At 48.3% G+C, this 22,602-nt stretch overlaps 1 protein-coding gene across 1 annotated transcript in view; it reads left to right on the top strand.

Moving 5' to 3' along the window:
• Positions 1-347: 347 nt before the first annotated feature.
• The window catches only part of Nup54 (nuclear pore complex protein Nup54), a 35,407-nt gene continuing 13,152 nt past the window's right edge, over positions 348-22,602 (top strand). Inside the window, exons 1-6 of the mRNA XM_077703376.1 lie at positions 348-608; positions 1,138-1,692; positions 3,082-3,398; positions 8,725-8,912; positions 11,855-12,051; positions 21,094-21,242. Of these exons, the coding sequence (XP_077559502.1) occupies positions 509-608; positions 1,138-1,692; positions 3,082-3,398; positions 8,725-8,912; positions 11,855-12,051; positions 21,094-21,242 (1,506 nt within the window). The 5' untranslated portion in view covers positions 348-508. The remainder of the gene's footprint in view (positions 609-1,137; positions 1,693-3,081; positions 3,399-8,724; positions 8,913-11,854; positions 12,052-21,093; positions 21,243-22,602) is intronic.

Below are 22,602 nucleotides of genomic sequence, written 5' to 3'. Positions count from 1 at the left end.
TGTTTCTTGATTCAATGCGGCGACTACTGCTGTCGCCCAGTGCTTCCCACAGCCCAGCGTAGCGCTCTTCATAGCAGCCGACAGCTGTTTAGCGCGTCCAGTTCAAACCAGAACTAATCCCATTGGTTGTTCTTGCGGCCGTGGTTTGGCTTCTGGTTTTGTCTAGAATTGATTGAATATACAGCATACGGTGATGCAACGTTACATTTAAACCATAAAAGTTTTATTTTTAGTCTTAAACTTTAGAATTAGAAAGTTTTTCAGAATAAATGTTATTTCATTTGAAAGCATTTTAAAGGAAAAAAAAAAAAACTTGTCTTGGCTGACGCTCTGACTTGTGCGTTTTTTAGCGACTTTGGCTTAAATATCTGGCATGGTGCTCTTGCGCGCTCGCGGCAAAGGCTTTTAACCATCCTTTAACCAAAATATTAATTGAACGTTACTGTGGTGGTTCATTCCTCTCGTTGCGTTCGCTTGGAGTGCCACCGGAGGTCGAAATCTAGAAAAAATGTCTGGCTTCAGCTTCAATAACCAGGCAAGAACTACGGGACTGTTTGGTGCCGGAGCCGCCACCACGACAGCCCCAACGTTTGGAACCGGCAGCACAGGTGAGCACCTGGTATGGTAGCTGCTTTAGAACCGTTGGATTTCTTGGTTTCAAAGCGTCCCATGTAACCCGCAACAGTTACACAGATCAAGGCATTATTATAACCCCTCCAAGAGATGCACGTTCCAGTTCTCTATTCAAATGTGTTTATTCGAAGTCTTTTTCAAATTCTAGACATCGATTTCTATCTAGTAGCATAAATGCTGTCTTGTTCTCATGGTACGAGAAAGTTAAAAAAAAAAAAACGAGTTTCAATACGAATGGCTGACGACAATACTTTCTTGTGTTATTGCATCCTAAGTACGGCCTTGTTCCCGTGTCAGGTACGCTGTTTAAAACGATTACCAGATCGCAAGAATCGTAATAAAAACAATGCTCAACGTTGCCCATCTGCGCCGTGCCAAATTGGCGTTGGTTTAGCACTAGTAGTTAAAAACTGAACGCAAAATGTGCTTGGCACAGCCGCACCATCGCCTCTCAAGTCACTGGGAGCGGCTTCATTAATTCTGCGACGAACTCGCTGTTTCCAGGGTTTGGATTCGGCGCCCCTCAGGCGACAAGTACCGCCCCACAGACAGGGTTCAACTTGACATTTGGGCAACCTACAACCACTCTCGCCGGCGGCGCAGGGACTGCGTTTGGCCAGCCAGCAGCAGCACCCTCATTTGGTTTTGGCCAGCAACCTGCTGCAACGACCACCGGATTCATGTTTGGCCAGCCAACTGCGACGACAGCTTCCGGATTCGCATTTGGTCAGCCCGGAGCCCCAACCACGACGCCTGGATTCACGTTTGGCCAACCAGCCGCCACTACAGCGGCCACGGCTTTTGGCTTTGGCCAGCCGGCTGCCACAACGACCGCCCCAGGCTTTGGATTTGGCCAGCCAACTGCCACGACGGCCACTCCAGGTTTTGGCTTTGGTCAGCCAGCAGCAGCAGGCACTGGCTTTGGAGGATTCGGTGCACAGACAACGTCCACGGCACCCGCATTCAGTTTCGGGAGTACCTTCAAAGCACCAACGACAGCGCCGACCTTCTCGTTTGGCGCGCCTTCAACTACGGCCGGCACTGGTTTCTCCTTTGGAGGTGAGGGCTCAAGTTGTGGGCAAAAATAGGAGGCTTTCTGGTAAGTTGCTCCATCCTGTGAGGAATCAAGATGTGTGTTTTCTCTTTGTTGCTTTTTTTTTTTTTTTGCAGCAAAAAGTCATTGTCACATGTTTTACTGTATGGAAGAAAAAACAAACAAATGCACAAATAACCCAGGGAGACGTAGTATATTTGCTTGTTTGTTTAAAATAATATTTTTTTTTTGCAGTGGTGTCAGATTAAATCATCTCACGCTAAAGTAACTCCTCTGGGCTAATCGCATTGAAGAACGATGTCGTGAAGGAGGCAAATGTTTTCCTCTTTGCATGCTCACACAGATCATCTGTTCAGGGCAGGCTTGTAGTAATAAACTAATCCCAGCGACTTGGCTTGGCTCATCTGAGGCTTGCCTTGGCATAAAGGCCTGCTATATGCCTTTGGCATTCATAATTTAGAATTTTCATGTGAGCGGAAACGGGCTTTGTGAGTCAGGGTGTTGTACACGTGCAATTGCAGTAGTTTGGCCCCCAATGTTAGTTTAGCATTTTCTATCCATGAGCGTCTGCTGTAAGCTAATATGTGCTTTGTGAGTTGGGGCCTGAAGTGCTAACCATCTGGAACGGTTTTTGCAAGCAAAAGGCAAGCAACGCGTGGCAGCCTACTTTTTGCCACGGAGGTAATCGCTCACCGCTTCTCGTGGTTTTGGCTCAACAGAAAGCACCACTCATTGCCGGGAAGGGGCCTGAGCAACTAGCCAATAGAAGAGCCACTTTAAGGGATGCAACTTTCAGCTTAGCAAGAGAACAAGAAAGGGCAAGCAGTAGAGTGTATCATACACAAGTACGACCATCGGCTTTCTGCAATGTTTATTTCGCTCTGTTCCGATAAATGCATCCATAAATAAGCCTTGCAGCCATGCATACTTTGAAAATCGTATTCGTAGTCCTACTTGTGCAGTGGGAACATTGACATCTCGTTTCTCTGTCGCTCGTGCTGTCACTCTATGTGGCTGCCTTGGCAAGCTCCACGGGGTTACCTCTTTACGTGTAGAATTGCAGTATTTTCAGTATCCCAACCTTTCAGGAAATGTGAAAAAGAGCGTAACTTTTCCGTATGTGGTGTTTATTTTCAGCCCCCTTTGAAAAATTTGTAACTCGTCCTGGCAACATTGTTCTTCGTGCACTGTTGCCATTGTATCCTACACATTTAAACAATGTTTGCAAGCATTTTCTCTCATCTGCGTTCAGCTCAAAGAATATCAATGGGCATAGCATGTGCACATAGCTTGTAATTCCTTTTTCGGGGGATTGGCTTCCTCGAGAAAGTGCCGTAGAATTCCATTGACAAAATGAATGCCGCATGTGTGTGTGTGTCCTTGCCTATTGCCAGGGTTCGGTGCCAGCACGACCACGACCCAGAGCACGCCATTTGGGGGCAGCTCGCTGTTCTCGACGGGCTTTGGAACCAGCGCGGCGCCGTCGTTTGCCGGTGCCGCTGCGCCGGGGGCCGCTGCCGCGGCCTCTGCCAGCAACATTGCCAACCTGGGCGCGGCGCTCTCCCTGCCGACGGTGTTCAACGACGAGCGCGACACCATCCTGGCCAAGTGGAACCAGCTGCAGGCCTTCTGGGGCACGGGCAAGGGCTACTTCTCGGCCACGGCCGCTCCCGTCGAGTTCACCACCGAGAATCCCTTCTGCCGCTTCAAGGTGGGGTCGTGGTTCACTTGGGCATGGCTTACTGCTCGAAGGCTGCCGAAGGCAAAATACAAGTTTGGTTAATTAACCCTTTGATGCCCAAAACTTTATTATTTTGCTTAAGTGCGTGAGAAGTTTTTTATGATCTAAAAGGACTTCCCACATCACAAATATGAAGTCAGAAAAAAATTTGGTTCATTAGGACGGATGCTAGGCAAGACACACTAGGAAACACTGGGCACTGGCTGCCCATGTATCAGCTGAAGAAGAGAGCTACCTTGATCACCATGATTTGTGGTTCAAGTGAAGGCAGTAACGTAAGGTTTGTATTGCTATCGTTTGTAATAACAATAAAATTGCACAATTTTGGTTACCTGTCACTAGCCCATTGAGCCACCCGTGCTCGATGCGAGTTGACACGCGTAAACAATATTTTTGTTAGCACACAGAAGTGCATGCTGCCCTCTCTTCTTTAATTTTTGAAGGTCGGGATCCTTTGTCTGGCTATAGATGGCGTTAAATGTTGAAACAACCACAAAGTGCAAGAGCAAAAAATATTGTTTGAGCTGTTGCTCCTGAGCAACACTGGGCATCAAAAGGTTAAAAAGACTACTTTGTTGTTGTGATAACAGTGGCACACCAATTTTATTCCGAAATTCACACAAATAATTGGAATATTGAAGAAAACCAATGAACCAGGGATGACGGGCCAGCCACTCTCCGACGATTTCTTTGTGATGTCACAGATCCTTGATTGTGCAGATGGTGGCTGCTGGCATAAGCCAAGAAACATGGCTGAATGATTGTAGTGGAGCCTGTAGTACCATGTGATCATATCACTGCACTTGCCACACTGATAAGTGTGTTTATAATACTTACCCATATTTAGTCACTCCCGCTGACAGTAACGTCACTGCAGCGCAAAAATTGAAAGTTTTTCAATATTTATTGCATTTTCTTAGTTTAAAAAGGCGTCTTACGTGGCTGGTATTGAGCAGGGGCGGTATTCCCGTGTTTTGTCCCTTTTGTGTCCCTTTCAAAAGTGTCCCTTTTGAGCGAGCCCTGATTGGCTAAAAGCGAACACCCGGATGGGACGCCATGCAAGCACGGCGGAGCTATGAGCCACGGCTACTCGGAGCAGACGATTTGGAGCAGACGATTTTTCGTCGCCTTATTGTCGGTTCGCTCGCGGAGCAATAAACACATAAAAGATACTCTGATACGGTCTCAGTTCTTTAAAATGCGTTTGCAAGAACAGCTACGGTATTTGAATCAAAGGTCCACTGCTTAACCGGAAGTACGTCACGATGAAAGGGACGCAAAAGGGACGTTTTCAAAAGGGACAGTTACGAGAATACCGCCCCTGGTTTTATCACAGGCTAGTTCCCTCAAACTGGACCTTGTTGTATTTTGTGTTCATGGGCCCTTTAAACAGACACTAAAGACAAATTTGAAGTTTCTCTAAAAAGATAGAGTAGCACCCGCAGAAAACAAGCATACCAGAAAATAATCGCATAAATAATAAAAAGAAATGAAACTATCAGACGCCCAGCAAAGATGACGTCAATGGCGCCTGACTGGATGCGCCAAAAGTCACGTGCCAAAAAACAGAATGAGAACCGCGCACACCAGCTTTTAAAGAAACACACGGAATCTTTCTTTGCGTGCTCACTTTCATAAGTCATAAACAATTACTAATGTGCAGGTATAATTCAAGCCGTACCGATGTCTGCAAGCTGCCAAGCCGTGGCGTCGGTGGCGGTTGCGATGGTTATTGCAGGTTCATTGAAGTCAAATGTCTGTTATCTCCTTGTTTACATCATAGTGGCAAGTAGTGCTTTGGCCTTCCGCGGTTCCACTCTTCTGTGGATGGTAATTTGCGTTCGAAGGAACAAGTTTTTGCCTTCCTCCCTCACTTAGGGCTGTCTGCCCGAACCGAAGTTTTTGCACCCGGGCCGGCAGTGGCCAAGCTGTGTGTGTTGTGGTCGCGTTCGCTTTGCGATGAAATTCGACAGCATGCTCCTGTGGGTGGAACTGTACTTATTATGTTGGGATTATCACTAGCGACTATTCAACCCTGCACCAGGGATGTAAAGTGTGCGTCTTTTTTTTTTTTTTTTTTTTTTTTTTTTTTTTTTTTTTTTTTTTAATTCTCTGATTGCGCCGGAGTGAAATGACTTGTTCGCCCCCGTAAATCGCAAGAAGCCAGGGCTATTCTTATTACGAGCAGGAGGCAATCGACCAACTGTTGATTTCGCACTTCGGTCTCAAAGCGCATGCCGTGAGGATGTGTTTATTCGAAACCATTTCTTGATTGTCTTGAAGTTGAATAAAATGCGCTTGTCAATCTGGGTCTTCTGGCTCAGGGCTATGTGTGCTGCTATGCTTCCACTATGGTGCGTACTTAGGTAAAATGATATTTGTATCATGCACATTTTTCATTCCATACTGGTGCCAAGGCGTTTGTTAGTAGTGGTTTGGGCGCTCGTAAAAGCTCTTGGAATACTTCTGGCAGATGGGCTAATAAGCAACTTGCTTCGGAAAGCATTTAACAGATGGCACAATAAGCACTACTATATCGCAACGGAAAAAAATTTAGCGTTGCATGCTGTTACAGGTTAAACTAACAGATGGCGCCACGTTGTTCAGCTGAGTGCATCGAAGCGACTAAATCCTGACTACAGTGGAATCTCAGTATAACGAACTTCAGGGGACCGCGGAAATTTGTTCGTTATTCTGAAAGGTCGTTGTAGCGAAAATCGCAGTAGTTAAGACAAAAAATATTTCAATGCCTAAAACGACCTACCTGTACAGCAGTGCATCCTTGAAGTCATTTTTCACAAAAAAATGCACAAGTTATCATGAAACAATGCACTGTTTATTTAAAGTAGTTGGCCATTTTCTTCTGGTGTGTGCAGCACAAGCTTCCTAGCACACGGACTCCAACTCTTCCATATTCCTGTGGACTGACTCGGTGGCCGTGCGGTTTTTCCCTGGAAATGTGCGGAGTTTTTGTACGCTGCCCAGCACATCTGCAGTCGTCACGTGCTCGTCGCAGTCTTTGAGTGCTCCCTCGACACCCTCAAAAGCGTCATCGTTCATGCCGTCCTCGCTGCCTTCTTCATGCTGAACGCTCACGCTCTGGAGAATGTCCTCTGTTGTCAGCTCCGCTGATGTCCGTGAAGATCCAGCAAGCCACCCGAGGAGCGGCGGAACGTAGAAAAACTTGGGGCGCGAATAGCGCGGCCGCGGCTTTCTGGACACTGGAGGCCACCCATGCTGCATTTTTTTTCACCTCGCCTTCTTTTTCTCTCTCTCGCATCGGCTCGCGCATTTCCCGGAGCGAGTTGCAAGACGTCCTCTTCTGCACTGCGCTTTGCCATGTCGTCTGCTGGCATACGGCTCCGGTTGCCACGATTGTTTAGCGGAAATCTAAGAATCGCCGGCTTTGAAAACATGAGTTCGTAGTACTGAGGCATTGTTAACATGGCATGGAACTAAGTAAAACGATCGTTATTTTGAAAAATTCACTATTCTGAAGTACGTAGTAGTGAAATAATTTACTTAAAACTATAAGCAGTCGGCGTGGGATTTCTTAAATGCTCGTTAATCTGAAAAGTTCGTTAATGTGGTGTTCGTTGTACAGCTGAACCTCGTTATAAGAGACACTGATGTAAGAGACAAATGGGTATAAGAGACACTATTCACCCACATGGTTGGCTGCCCTATCTTTCCCATTAAATCGACCTCTTTTATAACAGACATTGGATGTAGAAGATTGGTTATAAGGGACAAGTCATCCTTGAAGTTTAATCAATAATCTCGCTTGTAACAGACATTTTGACTTCAGATGCAGTGCCACCAGTCACTAATTGCAGTTGCTTCCATTGTGGAAACACAGGTGGACGACAGACAGGTGCAGTCGCTATTTATTATAACTTCAGCAAACACAAAGTGGTTCAGTAAGCTATGAAATGACAATGAGAAGCCCTGCCAATGAAAATGCAACTGACAGAAGTTGTTGAAGCTTACTGCCATTCATTGGATGGAGCGCGATCACACATGCGGGCTCTCCTACTCGCGTAGCTCCCAATCAAGAAGCACTGCAGACGTTGAGTCCTGCAAGCATAATGAATAGCCTCAGCACACAGCGGAAGAAGCTGTGCGCTCTGGCTATTCATCAGGCTTGTGAACTCAACATCTACGATTCATCTTCCACAAACAGAGAAAGGAAAAAAAGCTTGTAGAATCGGTTGTAAAAAACAGTGCAAATAGTCATGAAGCACACAAAGATTCAGAACTGTTTCACAAATTCTGGGGGCCAAACATAAATTAGAATGAATGTTCTGAAACATGCTGTAGCGTTCTTTTGAGCTTATTTTAGTTATACGGTGCCCACATTGAACTAGGGTCTGATTAGTAAGTGAAAACATGGTACCCTGCTTATAAGAGACATCTCGTATAAGAGACAGAAACTGCTCCCCGGTACGTGTCTCTTATAAAGGGGTTCAACTGTACCAAGATTTGGCTGTATCCATAACAAGAATGCAAATCAAAAGAGGGCCCCCTGTCGCCACTCTCACTGTGGTTGTGCTCTCCTCTAGACGTTTTGTGGGTAAATTAAAAGGCCGTGAGGCACATTCACATTGTTTAACGAGCATCTCTCGTCCCATACGGCACCAAGATTGGTGCACAGAGAGCGGCAGGTAACGGAAGTGTGGGGCGGACAAGTTGCTTTGTCGTATGCACCGAGTGCACGACCAGTGTCTCCTGCGGGCGCCATGGTTCGCTCGGTAGGTTTCACTTTTCCTGCTAGACCACACCGCTTTCTCAGTTGCTTCCGGCAACCATTGACATCACGGGAAATGTAATGAAATGGAGGGAGGAGTAAGATGCGTTTTTCATTTGGTAATTTCTCGGCAATTAAAGCATGTATCGCCATTGAATAAACGTTGAGGGGGCTTCGAGGCATTTGAGCTTTCGTCTGAGCACAGCTTGCTATTTGCCTTCTGTGTCCCTTTAATTAAGAAACCACGTACTATCTATCGCCATTGAATAAACGTTGAGGGGGCTTCGAGGCATTTGAGCTTTCGTCTGAGCACAGCTTGCTATTTGCCTTCTGTGTCCCTTTAATTAAGAAACCACGTACTATCTATCGCCATTGAATAAACGTTGAGGGGGCTTCGAGGCATTTGAGCTTTCGTCTGAGCACAGCTTGCTATTTGCCTTCAGTGTCCCTGTAATTAAGAAACCACGTACTATGTGGCCATAGCGTCCTGGGAGGACGGAATTATTGCTCCTGCTCCCACCTGACCCTTCTTCCTATGTGGGTGCACAGGCCATCGGGTACAGCCGACTGCCTGAGGCCAAGGTGGAGGATGGCCTGGTGGCGCTGGTGTTTGCCAAGAAGCTGGTGGACGTGCAGCCGATGCAGCCGCAGCTGGTGGAAGGGCTGCACCGCATTCTAGGCAGCAAGTCCAATCACAGCGTCTGCGTCGAGGGCCTCAAGAGCCTGTCGGCCGACAAGTCAGTAGTGGCCTTCCCGCGTTCTTCTCACGAGTCTTTGTTTCGAAGAAAAATTAAAGCTGGTCCACTCAGCGTGAAAGCTGTTGGAAGTGTGGAGCAGTGATTCGTCATAATGGGCTGTAGTGCCATTATCCGCTCACTGTCACCACCCAATGCAATTCAAATTTCCTGCCACCGCAGTGCTCGCGCGCCCCCTGCCTGAAACTGCGCCAGCGGCAGTCCTGTTCTTTTTGTGCTTGCTTTTCCTCACACACATGCCGGCGTTGTTCTGCCACTTTTTTTTTTTTTCAGTTACTATCGCAAAAAACCAACCCAACGAGCGTTCCTAACTAAATGAACATGGGTGCTGCCATTTAATTACGTATATTTTGCCTCAAATGTACCTGCAGTTTTCTTTGCACTAAACAGCGGGGAGATGCATGGCAAGTGCCAGCGGTTCACGAGCTTCGAATGGTTATGAGTACTATATAAACTGCTTGGTTTTCGAAGCCTCTGCGGGACGCCCTATGACGGGTATGCCAGGCTCTGCTTGGGTCCGTGATCTCGCTGCGCTGCGTGATTCTGGCAGTCGCTTGACGTCGAGCGTTACTGTGAGCTAGGATGACAAGGCGAGCCTCTAAAGTGCGCTGCACTTAAAAATACCTGCACTAAACTCTTGAGGGAACCTATTCAGCTGGCCAAGGAAAGGCCACCCTGTTGTGGGAAATGAATTGGAGCCTTGCTTGTAAAGCATTATGCACTCAGGGAGGACTTTTGCAGGTTGAGAAGCTTACCTTTGGTTGTGTTCAGTATTGTTTCTCAGGCTTACTGGCACTAGGTAACTTTGGTGAGGCAGCAAGAAAAATTGAGACTAAAATGTGGGCTTCCTGGTTAGCAGACATGTACGTGCTTTGTACAGTCATCATCTAATTCTGCGGCAACGAATCCTTAGTTCATGAGATCAAAACGCAAACACAAGGAGAAGCTTTGGTAGTCCTTCGTTAGAGACACCGCTAGCTTGGTGCCAAGTGTTTGTTCATGGACCGAGTGCTTGTTGACCAGTGCGGCAGCTTGCCATGGGGTGTGCGGCACAAAATGAGGCTTGCACCAGATGCATTGTCGTGCAACTCGGGGTGTGGAATAATCAAACCTCTAGCTTGGGCTACATTGCACCAGTCCTCGGTGCTGTGCTTGATAATGTGTCGCATTACTAGATGTCACAGTGACTGTTGCCAATCTCCTGCCTGCATTTGGTGGCCTACTTTGTCTTTGTGGCTATTCTTATCCTGTCCACAAGGGCCCTATTCACACTGTGTTTTGCCAGGTCTGGCTGCCCCATGCCTGCCCCCCACTTCATGCAGTTAAAAGAGAAAGATTGAAACGGTGTCGCTCAGCGTTATGACAGCTATAGTTTCCTATGGCAAAGGGATGATGTTTGTTGGCATTTTGTGTGGTAAATCTTACAGTTGACAATCCAGCACACTGGCGTGCTATGTGGGTTTGCACTTGCTTTGGCTTCACCTCCTCATTCGATCTGTGAACTGGCATGTCATGCTTCTGCCAGCCGTCGAGGCACGCATGTAAGGTTGTTGCCGGCTGTTTATGTGCTGGTACCGCACAGCAAGAACAAGACAAGAGGGGAAGTGTCGCTTCCTAGTGCAGCCAGGTAACATCAGAAGCGCTTGGCCAATCAATGTTAAGCTAGCAGCATCTGCCGCGGCAGAGGAAAACGCGCGGCCGCCGCGATTGGCATTCTGCTACGCACGAAACGAAATGACAGCGGCCTTGGCCACTATAATTTTGTTCATCGGGGGCCGAATTCTCTAAAACGGCGGCCGTCATTTTGAAACATCAAGGTAGCGCCGTGCAAATGCATGTGTTCTGGGGTTGGGGCCATCGCTTGGAGGTGTTCAGCGGGGAGAATCAGCCGCAGAAAATCACTGTGGCAAGGAAGCGACAAGCGAAACGACGGGGGGGGGGGCAGTGGGTGTCGCTTCGCGCCCTTGCCACAGTGCTTTTGCGCGGCTGATTCTCCCCGCTGAACACCTCAAAGCGATGGCCCCAACCCCAGAACACATGCATTTGCACGGCGCTACCCCTTCGTTTCAAAACGACGGCCGCCATTTTAGAGAAGTCGGCCCCAGGTACCGCTACCCTCTCCATTCACCATTACAGCTACGAAGCTTTGTAATCCGCGTTGGCTTTCATTGTGACATTATCTGGTCGCCCGGCCGCACGTGCTGCAATGGGCTGTACAAGTGAACACAGTTCCACTGCTATTGCAGCTCAGAAATGATGAGGTACAGTTGTCTGGAAAGCAAAAACAGCACTCAGGTTGGACCACAGAGAAGGAGGCTACACACGCATAGCGCTGACTAGTGGCGCTAGATAAGATTCAGAGTACCGTTGCTGAGGCACGCAAGTGAGCAAAGGCAGCCATTTTGTGGTTTATCAGTGTTGCCAGATTGCCGCTTCTGCGGCCTCACTGGCAACTTGGACGAGGTCATTTGTAAACAACGCTGCCAAAGACGCAGCAACTTGGCATCTTCGGACGCACTTCTGCAGCTGAAACGCTGCGAAGCGCATTAACTTTTATTCGCATTCGGAACGGCGCCAGTTGTGCGCAGCCGCACAGCAGGGAGGATGAGCTGAGACTACCCCAGTTGACCGACAGGAAACGCATCAACAACAAAATGGCGGCACCCACGAACCATCGCAGTGTAAACAAGCATCACATGATGCAAGCTGACCAATCATCACGGCGGCGGTACGCAACAATAGGAGAGAAGAGTGGTGATACTCTGTAACCTTATCTAGTGACACTAGCGCTGACCAGCGCTCCTCTTCTCTTCTGAGGACTTCTCTTGACAATGCCAAGAGAAGTGGAGTAACTTCACTGTGTGCGTTTCCAGTTAGTGCCCTGGGTGCCGCCTTGTGAAAGGGTAGTGTGTGTGGTGCTGCAGGTGTGAGCTGGTGGTGTACGTGATGGAACGTTCGCCAGCTGGGCTGATGCGGCGGGTGCCCTGCACGGAGCTGGTGACCTTCCTGGAGCAGCTAGCCGTGAAGCCCCAGCTGACGACCCTAGGCGTGCACTCCGTCATCTCCAAGGCGGCCGCCACCAAGGAGTGGCTCCAGCACTACCTGGAGAACCCGCCCTGCGGTCAGTGTCTTCTCCCCTTTCCCTGTGAGGAACATCCTACGCAGCAGTTCTTCTGCTCACAAGCACTGCAGTTGGAGGCTGTCCGCTATCAAATCGCATACATTTGGCGAGGCTTTAAACTGAAGGAACAGGCGGTTCTGCTGGCTGTTTATTGTCTACCACCCACCCTTTGACAGGCTTACAAGCAGAAGTAAAAAAATTGCCCATCAGTGAGCAACATTGGGACAGCAAGCTGCAGTTAAAACCCTATGTAACGAAGATACCGGGAATCACAAGTTATTTCGTTAAATTGGGAACTTCGTGAAATTGGGGCTGCCGTTTTACAAGCAGTTGAGTCCACAAATTCGATGTGTGAAGGGAGGTGCATCCCAGCAGGTACACCATGACATCGTAATTGCGGCGACGCTGCGCTCGGCGGCCATTAATTTAGCGATGTGCTTATAGTGTGCTCTGAAAATAATAACAATAAAACGCTAGGAGTTCTGGGGAAAACGAGCTTACTTCCTAGCAAAACAGCCTGGGATTTTCGCCTCTGTGTGCTTCGTTAGTATAAAGCTCGTTAGTATAAAGCGAACAGGCTTTTCATTGCACACATGCGTGTTCAACATGTCCTCGGTTTCTGCGTGAGCTCCAGCAAAGCGCCTGAGCAAGGCAATAGCGTCCATCACCTGGTGTGGAGTGGGCACAGTAGCTTGAGCAGTTTCTCGGGCGTCGGCATCCTCTGACACCTTTTGTGTGCTGGACTGCTGAGTTTGTCTCATAGAGCTCCGTAAAAACGATTATCTTGTAGAGCTTTGTAAAAAAGGTTATAAGTAGTGCTCCGTAAAAACAAAGCTAGATGTCTTTTTTGACATGGTGTGATGAGCTTCATGGCGTTCTGACAAAACACATTTAAAATTTGTACTTTTAAATGTGCCTTTTTCCCGGAATACTTCGTTAAATCGGCAATGGCACTGACTCTATTTCATTAGTTAAAGTTCATAAAAAGCATCGAGCTGTATAGGCACCTGCAGGGGAATTAGAATTTATTCATTAGATCGGGAAATTTGTAAGATTGGGTTTCGTTAGGTCGAGTTTTGACTGTACAGTAGAATCTCGATAAACGGAAGTCGCTTAAACGGAATTGCCGCTTAACTCTTTCGTTACGGCGGAAAAACGGCCGATTTTAAGTGCTTCCACAAAACGTTTTTTTTCTCTTGAGCTACTGGACACACGTAGCCTTGCCATGCATGAAATTGTAGCTTATAGATTGCTCTTCCAAACACAAAGCTGGAGTTTTGTTAAAGGTACAATTACTTAGTTTATTCGTCAAGTATTCAGAAAAAAGCCCCCAAGAAAAGTATACAAAAAACACAAATCGGCACTTTTACGGATACTAAAAATTATTTCAGGTATTTTAAGATGTACAAATTGTTCCTACGTTCCTTGGCTATGATTCAATATATATATCAACAGTGTACACCAAGGTTTGGATTTTTGAGGGCCCGTCAACCTAGCGCAACTGACGGCTGTGCCACGCCGCGAGGGCACTCAAGGGTGAGTGAGTCTCTGTAAAATGTGCATCCAAGTACCGTACTTACCCGATTCTAACGCGCACTTTTTTTCCGGAAAAATAGGTCGAAAAATCGCATGCGCGTTAGAATCGGATACGAAACTGAAACCGAAACAGCGGAAATTTCGTCCCACCCATCGCCATCATCATGTCAAGATGGCGCTAAAGCTTTTAGCAACGATTTTTCAGACGCAGGAAGCATAGGCGCCTAGGCTTTTCTATCGGCGTTCACACAAATTGTCAAATCGTTCCACTTGCGCGCTTGATAACAGCAATGGCAGCAGCGGCTCTCACGTGTTCAAAACGAGCGGTCGGCTGAAGCATGCACCTCTGGAGAAGCTCGTGGGATGGGCGTGCAAGGCGTGGGCCACGATCCAATCGACCATGGTTGAACGTTCGTTCAGAAGTCTGGCCTCACGAATGCGCTTGACGGCACCAAGGACGAGATGTTGTGGTCAGCGGAGAGCGACGAGGAGTGAGATGAGTGAGATTACTTCAGGAAATAAATCACCCGTTTCTCTTGCATTCGTTTTTCTTGCTCACACAGTTCCGTGCGCGTTACAATCGGAAGTGCAAGTTTTTTAGGTTTTTTGTCAGGAAAATTGGGTGCACGTTAGAATCGGGTAATTACGGTATACTCTTTTGTGTCTTCGCACAAAATCCTTATCAGTTCGGTGGTAAAAAACAAAAAAAAAATCGAGCGCTCTCGACAAGCGTCGCACCTGAACCCTGCAGCGCTAATGTGACACGAGCGCCAGGTTATCTTGAAGGTGATAGCGTGATACAGCGCGCAGCATTTGGCAAAATATCCCGGCCGTATGTTCTCGAGACCCTAAACACAAAATCAAAACCGCAGTCGTCAGATAAGAAGCACGTTTTGTTTATAAATACAGCGCGGAGTCGCAACGAAATTACCTGCCAGCGGTTGTTGAAGTGCGAGGCACTTGAACCGGAGCTTCTTCGTCCTAACTGAAATCTGAAGATCCCACAACATTGCTTGACCCCTCACTGCTGCTGGAATCAGAAAAATCGACAGCAGGAGCTGCCGAAGTGCTTGCTACAGCAGTCCAACTCTGCGGTGCGCGGCACGAACCCGACGCCATTTTTCCTCCTCCTCCCCTCTACCGTCGGTTCAAATTTCTCTTGCTCACCACCACCACACGAGACACAAACAAACGAAACCGAAATTCAAAGAGAAGTTGCCAATTAACACACCAGATGGCGATAGTTGTCTGTGGAGCGCGGGGTTTCAGATTTTGCGGGAGATTTAAAATCATCGGACGCCGGCTTCCGATTGCCTATGGCGGCTTCGTGAAAGAGTTAAGCGGAACAGTCGCCTGTAAGTTGGTTGGTTTTGTATTCAGATAACGCAAAAAAGACTCTTGGTAATCGGAACTAAAATTTCCGCGCCACCGTGTAAACGGAACTAGAAATAGAACTTCTTGTGAAACCCATCGGGGTGAGAATCAGCTTTTTACGCTTCCGGCTGTTTAGTTTTTGTTTTTGTTTTTCTTCCTATGTTTTTTTTGACCTCGTTGGCCTCGTAAGCCTCGTCTCATTAGTGGTCAGCCGTGTTAGCGCAACGAATGCAACATCGCAGTTCTTGTTCCAGTCGTTTGGTCTCGATTCAGGACGCTCAGGTTACAGGGTTCAGCTCCTTCTGCCTTGTTTGTGCCATCGTGGGGCTATTCGTGCTTCATTACCGCGTTGCCGTATTCTACATTTGGTGGCTCGTAATACTACTCGCGAAGTTGAGGCCTCTAACCTCCATGAAGATGCAGTTTCAAGGACTCAAACAAAAATAATTGACGTATTTTGTAGTGCACAGCGACTAATTGTTGCCAAATCAACTTTGTGAACGCTGTGCCTAGACGTTTTTTTAGTTTTCTTGCTTTCTAAAAAACTATCAGCTACATTCACCTCCTAGTGCTTAGAGTTCCATGAAATGGTATGGAGTGCTACGCACACAAATGTGCACTTTTACACATCTATCTCAGTAAACGGAACTCCTGTTACGGAACTAATTTCTTCGGTCCCTTGAAGTTCCGTTTATTGAGAGTCTACTGTATTACGCTAGATTAGGCTAGCACAAAAAGTCTTAAGAAAAACGTTGAGGGCCACAATCAAGGATAGGGAGAAAGCATTAGGAGGAGACCTTTTCATGTCACGTTGATCCAGTCTGAGTGAGCTGTGTTCCTTGAAAACAACCCAAATCCGCCAAGTCATGCTTAGTCATTTATGCTGTATTTGGGTGGTCGCTCTGATACTCCGCCTCAGAGTACACCGATGTGCCGCTTCCCTCAATCCGAGCAAGAGTCACTGCTCCCCAACTGAACACGTACCCGATCTTAGAGCAGCACGCGACCGTGGCGCCGCGGCGCGGCCAACACGGCAACTGCAAACAGCCAGGCCGGCCAAGGTGTTTCAACAAATGGCGGCCTCCAGATCGGACGCGTTAGCTCCAAGCCAAAGTTGCAAACGTATGCCTGCACTGATAACACAGGAAGCGGTGCAGCTAACAGTTCGGCGAACTTTGTCGCATAAACGTGCGAGTCGTCGTCGTCTGAGCTGCTGTCCTCGGCGTCGATTTCGAGCTGCAGAAGCAGCGGAGACGGTTCCCGTGCACTCAATAGGCGTCTCCGTTTCGACATGATGCGCAGATGCCTTCAAGGGGCCCTGAAAGGCATTTTGAGCACACTAAATGAACTAGCGCAATCGTTAGATAGGGTCGTCAACATCATCTGTGCCAAGTATTACTCTTTTACGCGCAGCGGAAAGCTCACACTTTTGTTGCAAAGTTTGTCGCTTTTTTCTCACCCTTCCCTTCGTGTTTTTGGACGCCGCCATCTTCACATGTCTACATCATCGATTCCCATATGTTCGTCATGAGCTAGACATCCTGCTATTGGGCGGCTTTTTCACGCACTTCCGGCAAAGAGATGAGTCGTCTGCTCAGCATCGGCTCGCCCGCTGATCTGCCAGCGGAGTGCCGGAGTGTTGGACATTTTACGACAAACGAAACAAGTGTAAACAAACGCTTAACCGTTCGTATTGAATGCAACACGGCCATAGCACGACATGGATTTTATGTTACATGAGTACGTACCATAAAGAAAGCCCCGTGGCACTTCTTTGGTGCAATCGCAGAGAACGCCCTGAGCCGAATGCCAGGGTTTGACGCGTACATTTTATTCAACTTCAAAACAATCCAGAGATGCGTTTCGAACGAACGCAACGTCACAACATGCGTTGCAAGTCTGAACCGCGATTGACAGACGATGGGTTGCCTCCTCCTGCCCGTCGTAAATTCGGCACTCACCTCACACCCGGTTTACGTGGACGAACAGCAAGTCACAACTCTGGCGCGCAAGCGAGAAGGCTTTTAGCCAGGCACACTACACATACCCTATGCGAGGTTGAGTCGTACGTCGTTCGAGAAAGATAATCCAGACCATGGGAAGCACTATCCACCCGCAGAACGCGAAACGAACGCGTCCACAACACACAGGAGGCGATGCACACACACACACAGCTTCGGTCACTGCATTGGCTTAGCTGCAAGCTTCGTTCGGACAATCAGCGATGCTACGACGATACAGAGCTGCGTGAGGACGACGTGCTAACCACTTCACGTATTAAAAAACACAGGGGCAAAGAACTAGGTTAATCGGAAGCAAAAAATATGTCCTCCATTATAGTGCCTGAAATATACTGGTTAGTGTGCCGAGGGCGTGCTCCAGGCGGGCGCCGGGAGCGATGTACGCGGCCGGCTGCAGCTTGGGGCGCTGCCGTGCGGGAGTGTGCGCGTTCGTTCGGCCCGAGCAGATCGCGCGGTTACCTCCGAGCTGCGGCGCAGACGGCAGCGGCAGAACTTTCCATTCCCGCTTGCGACGAAAGCGAGCGAATGCGACGGAAATTCTGTCGCGCGACGAAAATTTGTCCCGACCATTCGACAAAAACGATCGTCGCGCGACAAAGCGACGAAATTCCTGCCGCTTTCACTCGCTTTCGTCGCAAGTGCGAACGGGCCTTTATGCGCAATCACATTAAACAAGCTCTTGCTTATCGCCTGAGCATACGGTTGATATCTGACTACGTTACACTGTGCTTGCCAGTGTATTTAAACGATGTCACTAGGTTTGAAACGTACGCGCTCGGCGTGCAGCTTTGTAAACGCAAGCGGCCTCACATACGCACGCTATTTTGCTGCTAATAGAGTTTTAGTACAGCGTTTGTGGCCTTTGCATACGCTAAACGCTACATTTTTGCATCCCGCTACGTAAACACTGCGAGGGGAGTTTTAGTAGAGCGGTAGAGCGTCTAATCAGTTTTGCGTAGCGACACACTAATGCATACGGCGCCATCTGTCAAATGTTTTCCGAAATGTCTCGCCGGCTCATCTGCTATCGGAGTGCCGGAGTGTTTGGACATTTTACGACTATCCAAACAAGTGCAAACATACGCTTTCCCGTCAGTGTTGAATGCAACACATGGGTGCAGCTTGTCAGAACACGGGTTTTCGCTGATCGAGTGCGGCGTTAGTTTGCTCTGCGCCTTCCCGTTCATCGCCGCTGATAAAGCGATCCAATCCGGCGCGTTTTGTGCACGGGTTCTGTGTCGGTTTAAAATGTCCTTTTTCACATGCCGCCGGTAGTAGGAATTACAACCGCCGCAAAATAACACCCGGCACCAGCGGGGTCACATCTGAGACCGCGCTTTTTGGATAAACAGTGCGCGGTGCACCAAAGGGAACGAGCGCACGATTCTCCCCGCGCGGCTGCGAATTCACCGCCGATACCAACGGCAGCTACGTACACCGCGAAAGGGCAAGGCCAGGCCGCACACATGCGGCCAGGTCCTTCGTTCACTTTTCCAGCCTTTAGAGGAGTGTCCATGGGGTTAACAAAGCTGAAAAAGCCGAAAGAGCTAGCCCGTAGCAGACGGCAGTCTGTGGGAGCGCAATAGCGGAAGTTCGTCACCGCTGAGGAGCGGAGTATCATGGGAGGGGAGGCCAACAGCGAAGAAACAGTTGAAAGGAGGAGGAAATACGGCGCGACGATAATGCGCGGTTTTTGATTTACGATTTCTCAGCTAATACTCATCGCTTTAACAAAATTCTTGCAGGAGGAGATTGCTAATACATTGCTTTATTTGGTTACATGTGCATCTATGTATCGGCGGAAGGCATTTCAGGACCCCTTTCAGTAATAGCACGAGAAGCAAAAACGAGAAATACTCCCACAACAAATTGCTGGTTAGGCCTCGGCGAACGCCACCAACTAGGCAGGCGAGCGGGGCGAGCCGCCGCGGCCGGGGTCACGTGACCCGATCACCTCCAGATTTTGGCGGCGCTCCCACTTTGGAGTCAGAGCAGTCGGAGGCGCTCGGAGTGGAGGACGACGCTCTGAGACGACCAACCGAACATACGTTGAGCGCTCGATTTCGACCACCCGAACACGGAGTCGCTTTCCGGAGTGCTCCAGAGCGCTCTAAAACGACCACCCGAATACAGCATTAGTATGCTCTTAGGAGTCTCAATGTGGTCAACTTATATGCTTTTAATAACAAGTATTATATGAACTTCATTCTTCACCGCTCACTGTTGTGGCCTCAGGACAAATATTCCTTCTCCAATTCCTTTCTTTCTTTGATGAAGAGAAGGAAAGTTGTTGGGCTAGACTGAGGATTTACAGGATGCACAACAGATAGGCTACATGTGTCTACCTTGCATGTCCTGTATTCTTCCCTCACATTTTATGGAGCTAAGTAGGTATCGTTGGATATGGGATAACGGAAGGAACATTTTAGAGCAAAAAAATATGGTTTCAAGGGAAATCAGTTTAGAACACCAGAAGTATGTTAAACGTCTTTTGAGAACATTGTTAAGCTTTGACAGTGGCTGAATGGTTCATGAATTTTTTAAATGGAAATCAGGGGCAGGATTGTGAGTTCTTATTCTGTGATGGCCTGTTTTAAAGGGAAGAAACACATTTCCCAGTAACTCCAGTCAATAGCTGTCGGGGCAGACCTTCGTCCCAGACCTTCGTCCAGGATTGGGCTTATCCAACCAGACCAGGCAGAGGACATCTCTGTGGCACTTTGCCATACCCAGATTTACGTGGGCACTACCAGCCATGCCTCGCTCTCAAATTCCTTCTGATGCAGTGCTCTGGTACATGTGCAGTGTAATTGGGCTCACCGCTTTTGTGTGTTCCCGGCATAAGCTTTTAAGTGCAGAGCACTTTAGGGGCTCGCCTTGTCGTCGTAGCTCGCTCACTGGACCCAAGTAGAGCCACACGGCGTTCCGTCGTAGCGGCTGTCGTCACGGCGTAACACAGAGGGTTCGAAACTCAAGCGGTTTATATAATCATAAGCGTTCGAAACTCGTGAACCGCTGGTGCTTGTCCTACAGACAAGCACCAGCGGTTCACATCTCTTTGTTGTTTAGCGCAAAGAAAACTGTGTTTGAGGCAAAATATACGTAATTAGCCGGCAGCGCTCGCATTCATTTAGTTGGAATGCTCGTTGGGTTGGTTTTTACGATAGTGAGTGAAAAAAAGTGGCAGTGCAACGCCGGCACATGCGGGAGGAAAAGCAAGCACAAAAAGAACAGTACTTCCGCTGGCGCAGTTTCAGGCAGGGGGCGCGCAACCATTGCGAAGGCGGGAAATTTCAAATGTTGCATTGGGTGGTAGCAGTGAGCTGATAGCGACGCTACAACCCGTTATGGTGAATCACTGCTCTGCACTATGGACAGCTTTCACATTGAGTGGAATGGCTTTAATTTTTTTAACACGAAAGTGTTTTATGCCGGGGTCCACCAAGATCTAACTGACGTCAAATCTGTCACGGAAATTACATCTCCAGAAAAACTTCGATTGTTGCAGCGGCGCTGGGATTCGAGCCACGAACTTTTTCACCGCAACAGGAGGTACGAAATGCGCTCCCGACTGCACTACGAACACAGGTGTGAATAGGACGGCAAACGCACCTTATAGCCTTCCTTTCAGATGGTGCTGCCATCTAGGAGAGACGAAGCAAGCAGTGCATCATGATACTAATGAGCTTCGACAGTTGGCGCCTTGATGCCAGTGCTTACGTGTACGGGGGACGCACAGCGTAAGCTGCAGAGAAGCCGACTTGTGGGTGTCGCGCTCGTGACACGGTCCTTTTGCTGCAGCGGACAGTGTTTTCACCAAACGATTCGCTGACAACCCGTTTGGTTTCATTCGCATGGACGGGTTGTGCGCACCTGTGCTTTCAGTCGGATTTATGCAATGCTCCGACGCGTGCAATCCAGTGTCTAACATTGATGCGTCTAACGGTGCCATACCGATGAAATATAAATAGCAACGTGCAAGTTCAAATCGATGCACAATGAACATTGAACTCGTCCTGTGAAGGCACATTTCACTTTCGTGTTTTACCGGTTCCTATGGAAGAGGGAACAGCCACATTTTTTTCTTGCTGCTTGCTGCTCCTCTGTGCAGGCATAGATCCCTTGCTGTGGGAGCAGGCCAAGAAGGACAATCCGAACCCAGAGAGGCTCATCCCGGTCCCCATGATCGGCTTTGCAGAGCTTCGCCGCCGTTTCAAGCTTCAGGAGCACGAGATCAAGCAGCACCAGTGCAGGCTAGACGTAAGATGACCTGCGGCTGTGCCTCGTGCAGCTGTGAAACTTTCGTTTGCAGCAAAATACAGCTTCGTGTGGAGGCGAGAGGGAATTTCTCAATTTTTACCACGAAAGTTTTTTATGCCGGGATACACCAAGATTTCACTGACGTCATATCCATCACGGAAATGACGCCAGTACAACGAACCAAGCGGCATGTAAAAGGTGCACCCCTGCACACAAGGTCTTCTTGCGGGGAAGCAACCTTTAGTACTAAAGATATACTTAGGGTTGTTCATTTTCGGGTTTTATATTTTAACACGAAAGTGTTTTATGCCGGGATACACCATGATTTCACTGACGTCATTTCCGTAACGGAAATGACTCCAGTACACCTTTGCCGAAGCGACCCGCCAGCAGGACGTCGCTTGCCAAGCCCTCCCACAAGACAGCTGCCGACCCGCAAATTATGCTCAACTGCAGATTTCACTGCACATTTGACTTTCGTGTTTTGCCGATTCCTGTGGCAGGAATCAGCCACAGTTTCTCTATGTGTTTTTTTAATTTTTATTGCTTGTTGGCAGCATTTTTAGAAATGACGTTTGTGTGCATGGATAAATTATCAGTAGTACTATATTCACGCCTGTGTTAGGGCTGTGCCTTAAACGTGGAGCCTGAATGTTTAGAAAAAGACCACAGACTGGAGCCATGTGCCATGGTATGAAAACCACATTCTAATAAAGAATAGAGGCAGTTAAAGCATGCTGTTGCCTTACCTGCTGCAGTCCCACTTCCCACTGCTTTTAAAAGTCGGAGATCGCAGATTGCCAGCAGTACAGGGATGTGCGGCCATTGCACTAGTACCGGAAATTTTGATTGCAGATAAGAGGAGCTATTCTGAAATGGAAGAAACTGAGGGGGCAGCTTGCAGTGACGTGATAGTGGCACCAATAGTGCCCAACTGTGCCGAGAGGTAACATCCTGCTACATCCTTCTACATTTCAAGCAACCTGCGCCAAACTTGCGCCGGAGGTTCGTTTCGCCGGGCTTCCTTGATGTGGCGCGCTCTAGTGGGAGGAGCCGTCTTTACGCTATGGGCATTGAGGAGGAGGAAATCTTTTACAATCTCCTTTGCAACAACGCTTGGCAGGAGTTCACGTGACTAGCTCCGAGGGGTCGAGGTGTAGAGGGTATTGAAAGGGTAGCTAGTGGGAAGCGGGAAAGGGACGAAATTTCAAGATGGCTTACCTTGGGACCAGCTGTTCATTGAACAGTTTCCAGCTGTGATTAAAGTGATCTTGTCTGACTCAACATGTTGTTCAGGAGTACAGCTGCAAGATCGCTTGAGGAAAGCATTTAATTAAACTTCCTTTGCAAAGCTACTCTT

The sequence above is a fragment of the Haemaphysalis longicornis genome, unplaced genomic scaffold (genome assembly GCF_048455015.1).
Source record: "Haemaphysalis longicornis isolate Haplotype H1 unplaced genomic scaffold, Haemaphysalis longicornis Haplotype H1 scaffold_3, whole genome shotgun sequence".
Taxonomy (NCBI): Eukaryota; Metazoa; Arthropoda; class Arachnida; order Ixodida; family Ixodidae; genus Haemaphysalis; species Haemaphysalis longicornis.
This window is presented reverse-complemented; position numbering and strand designations above follow the sequence as displayed.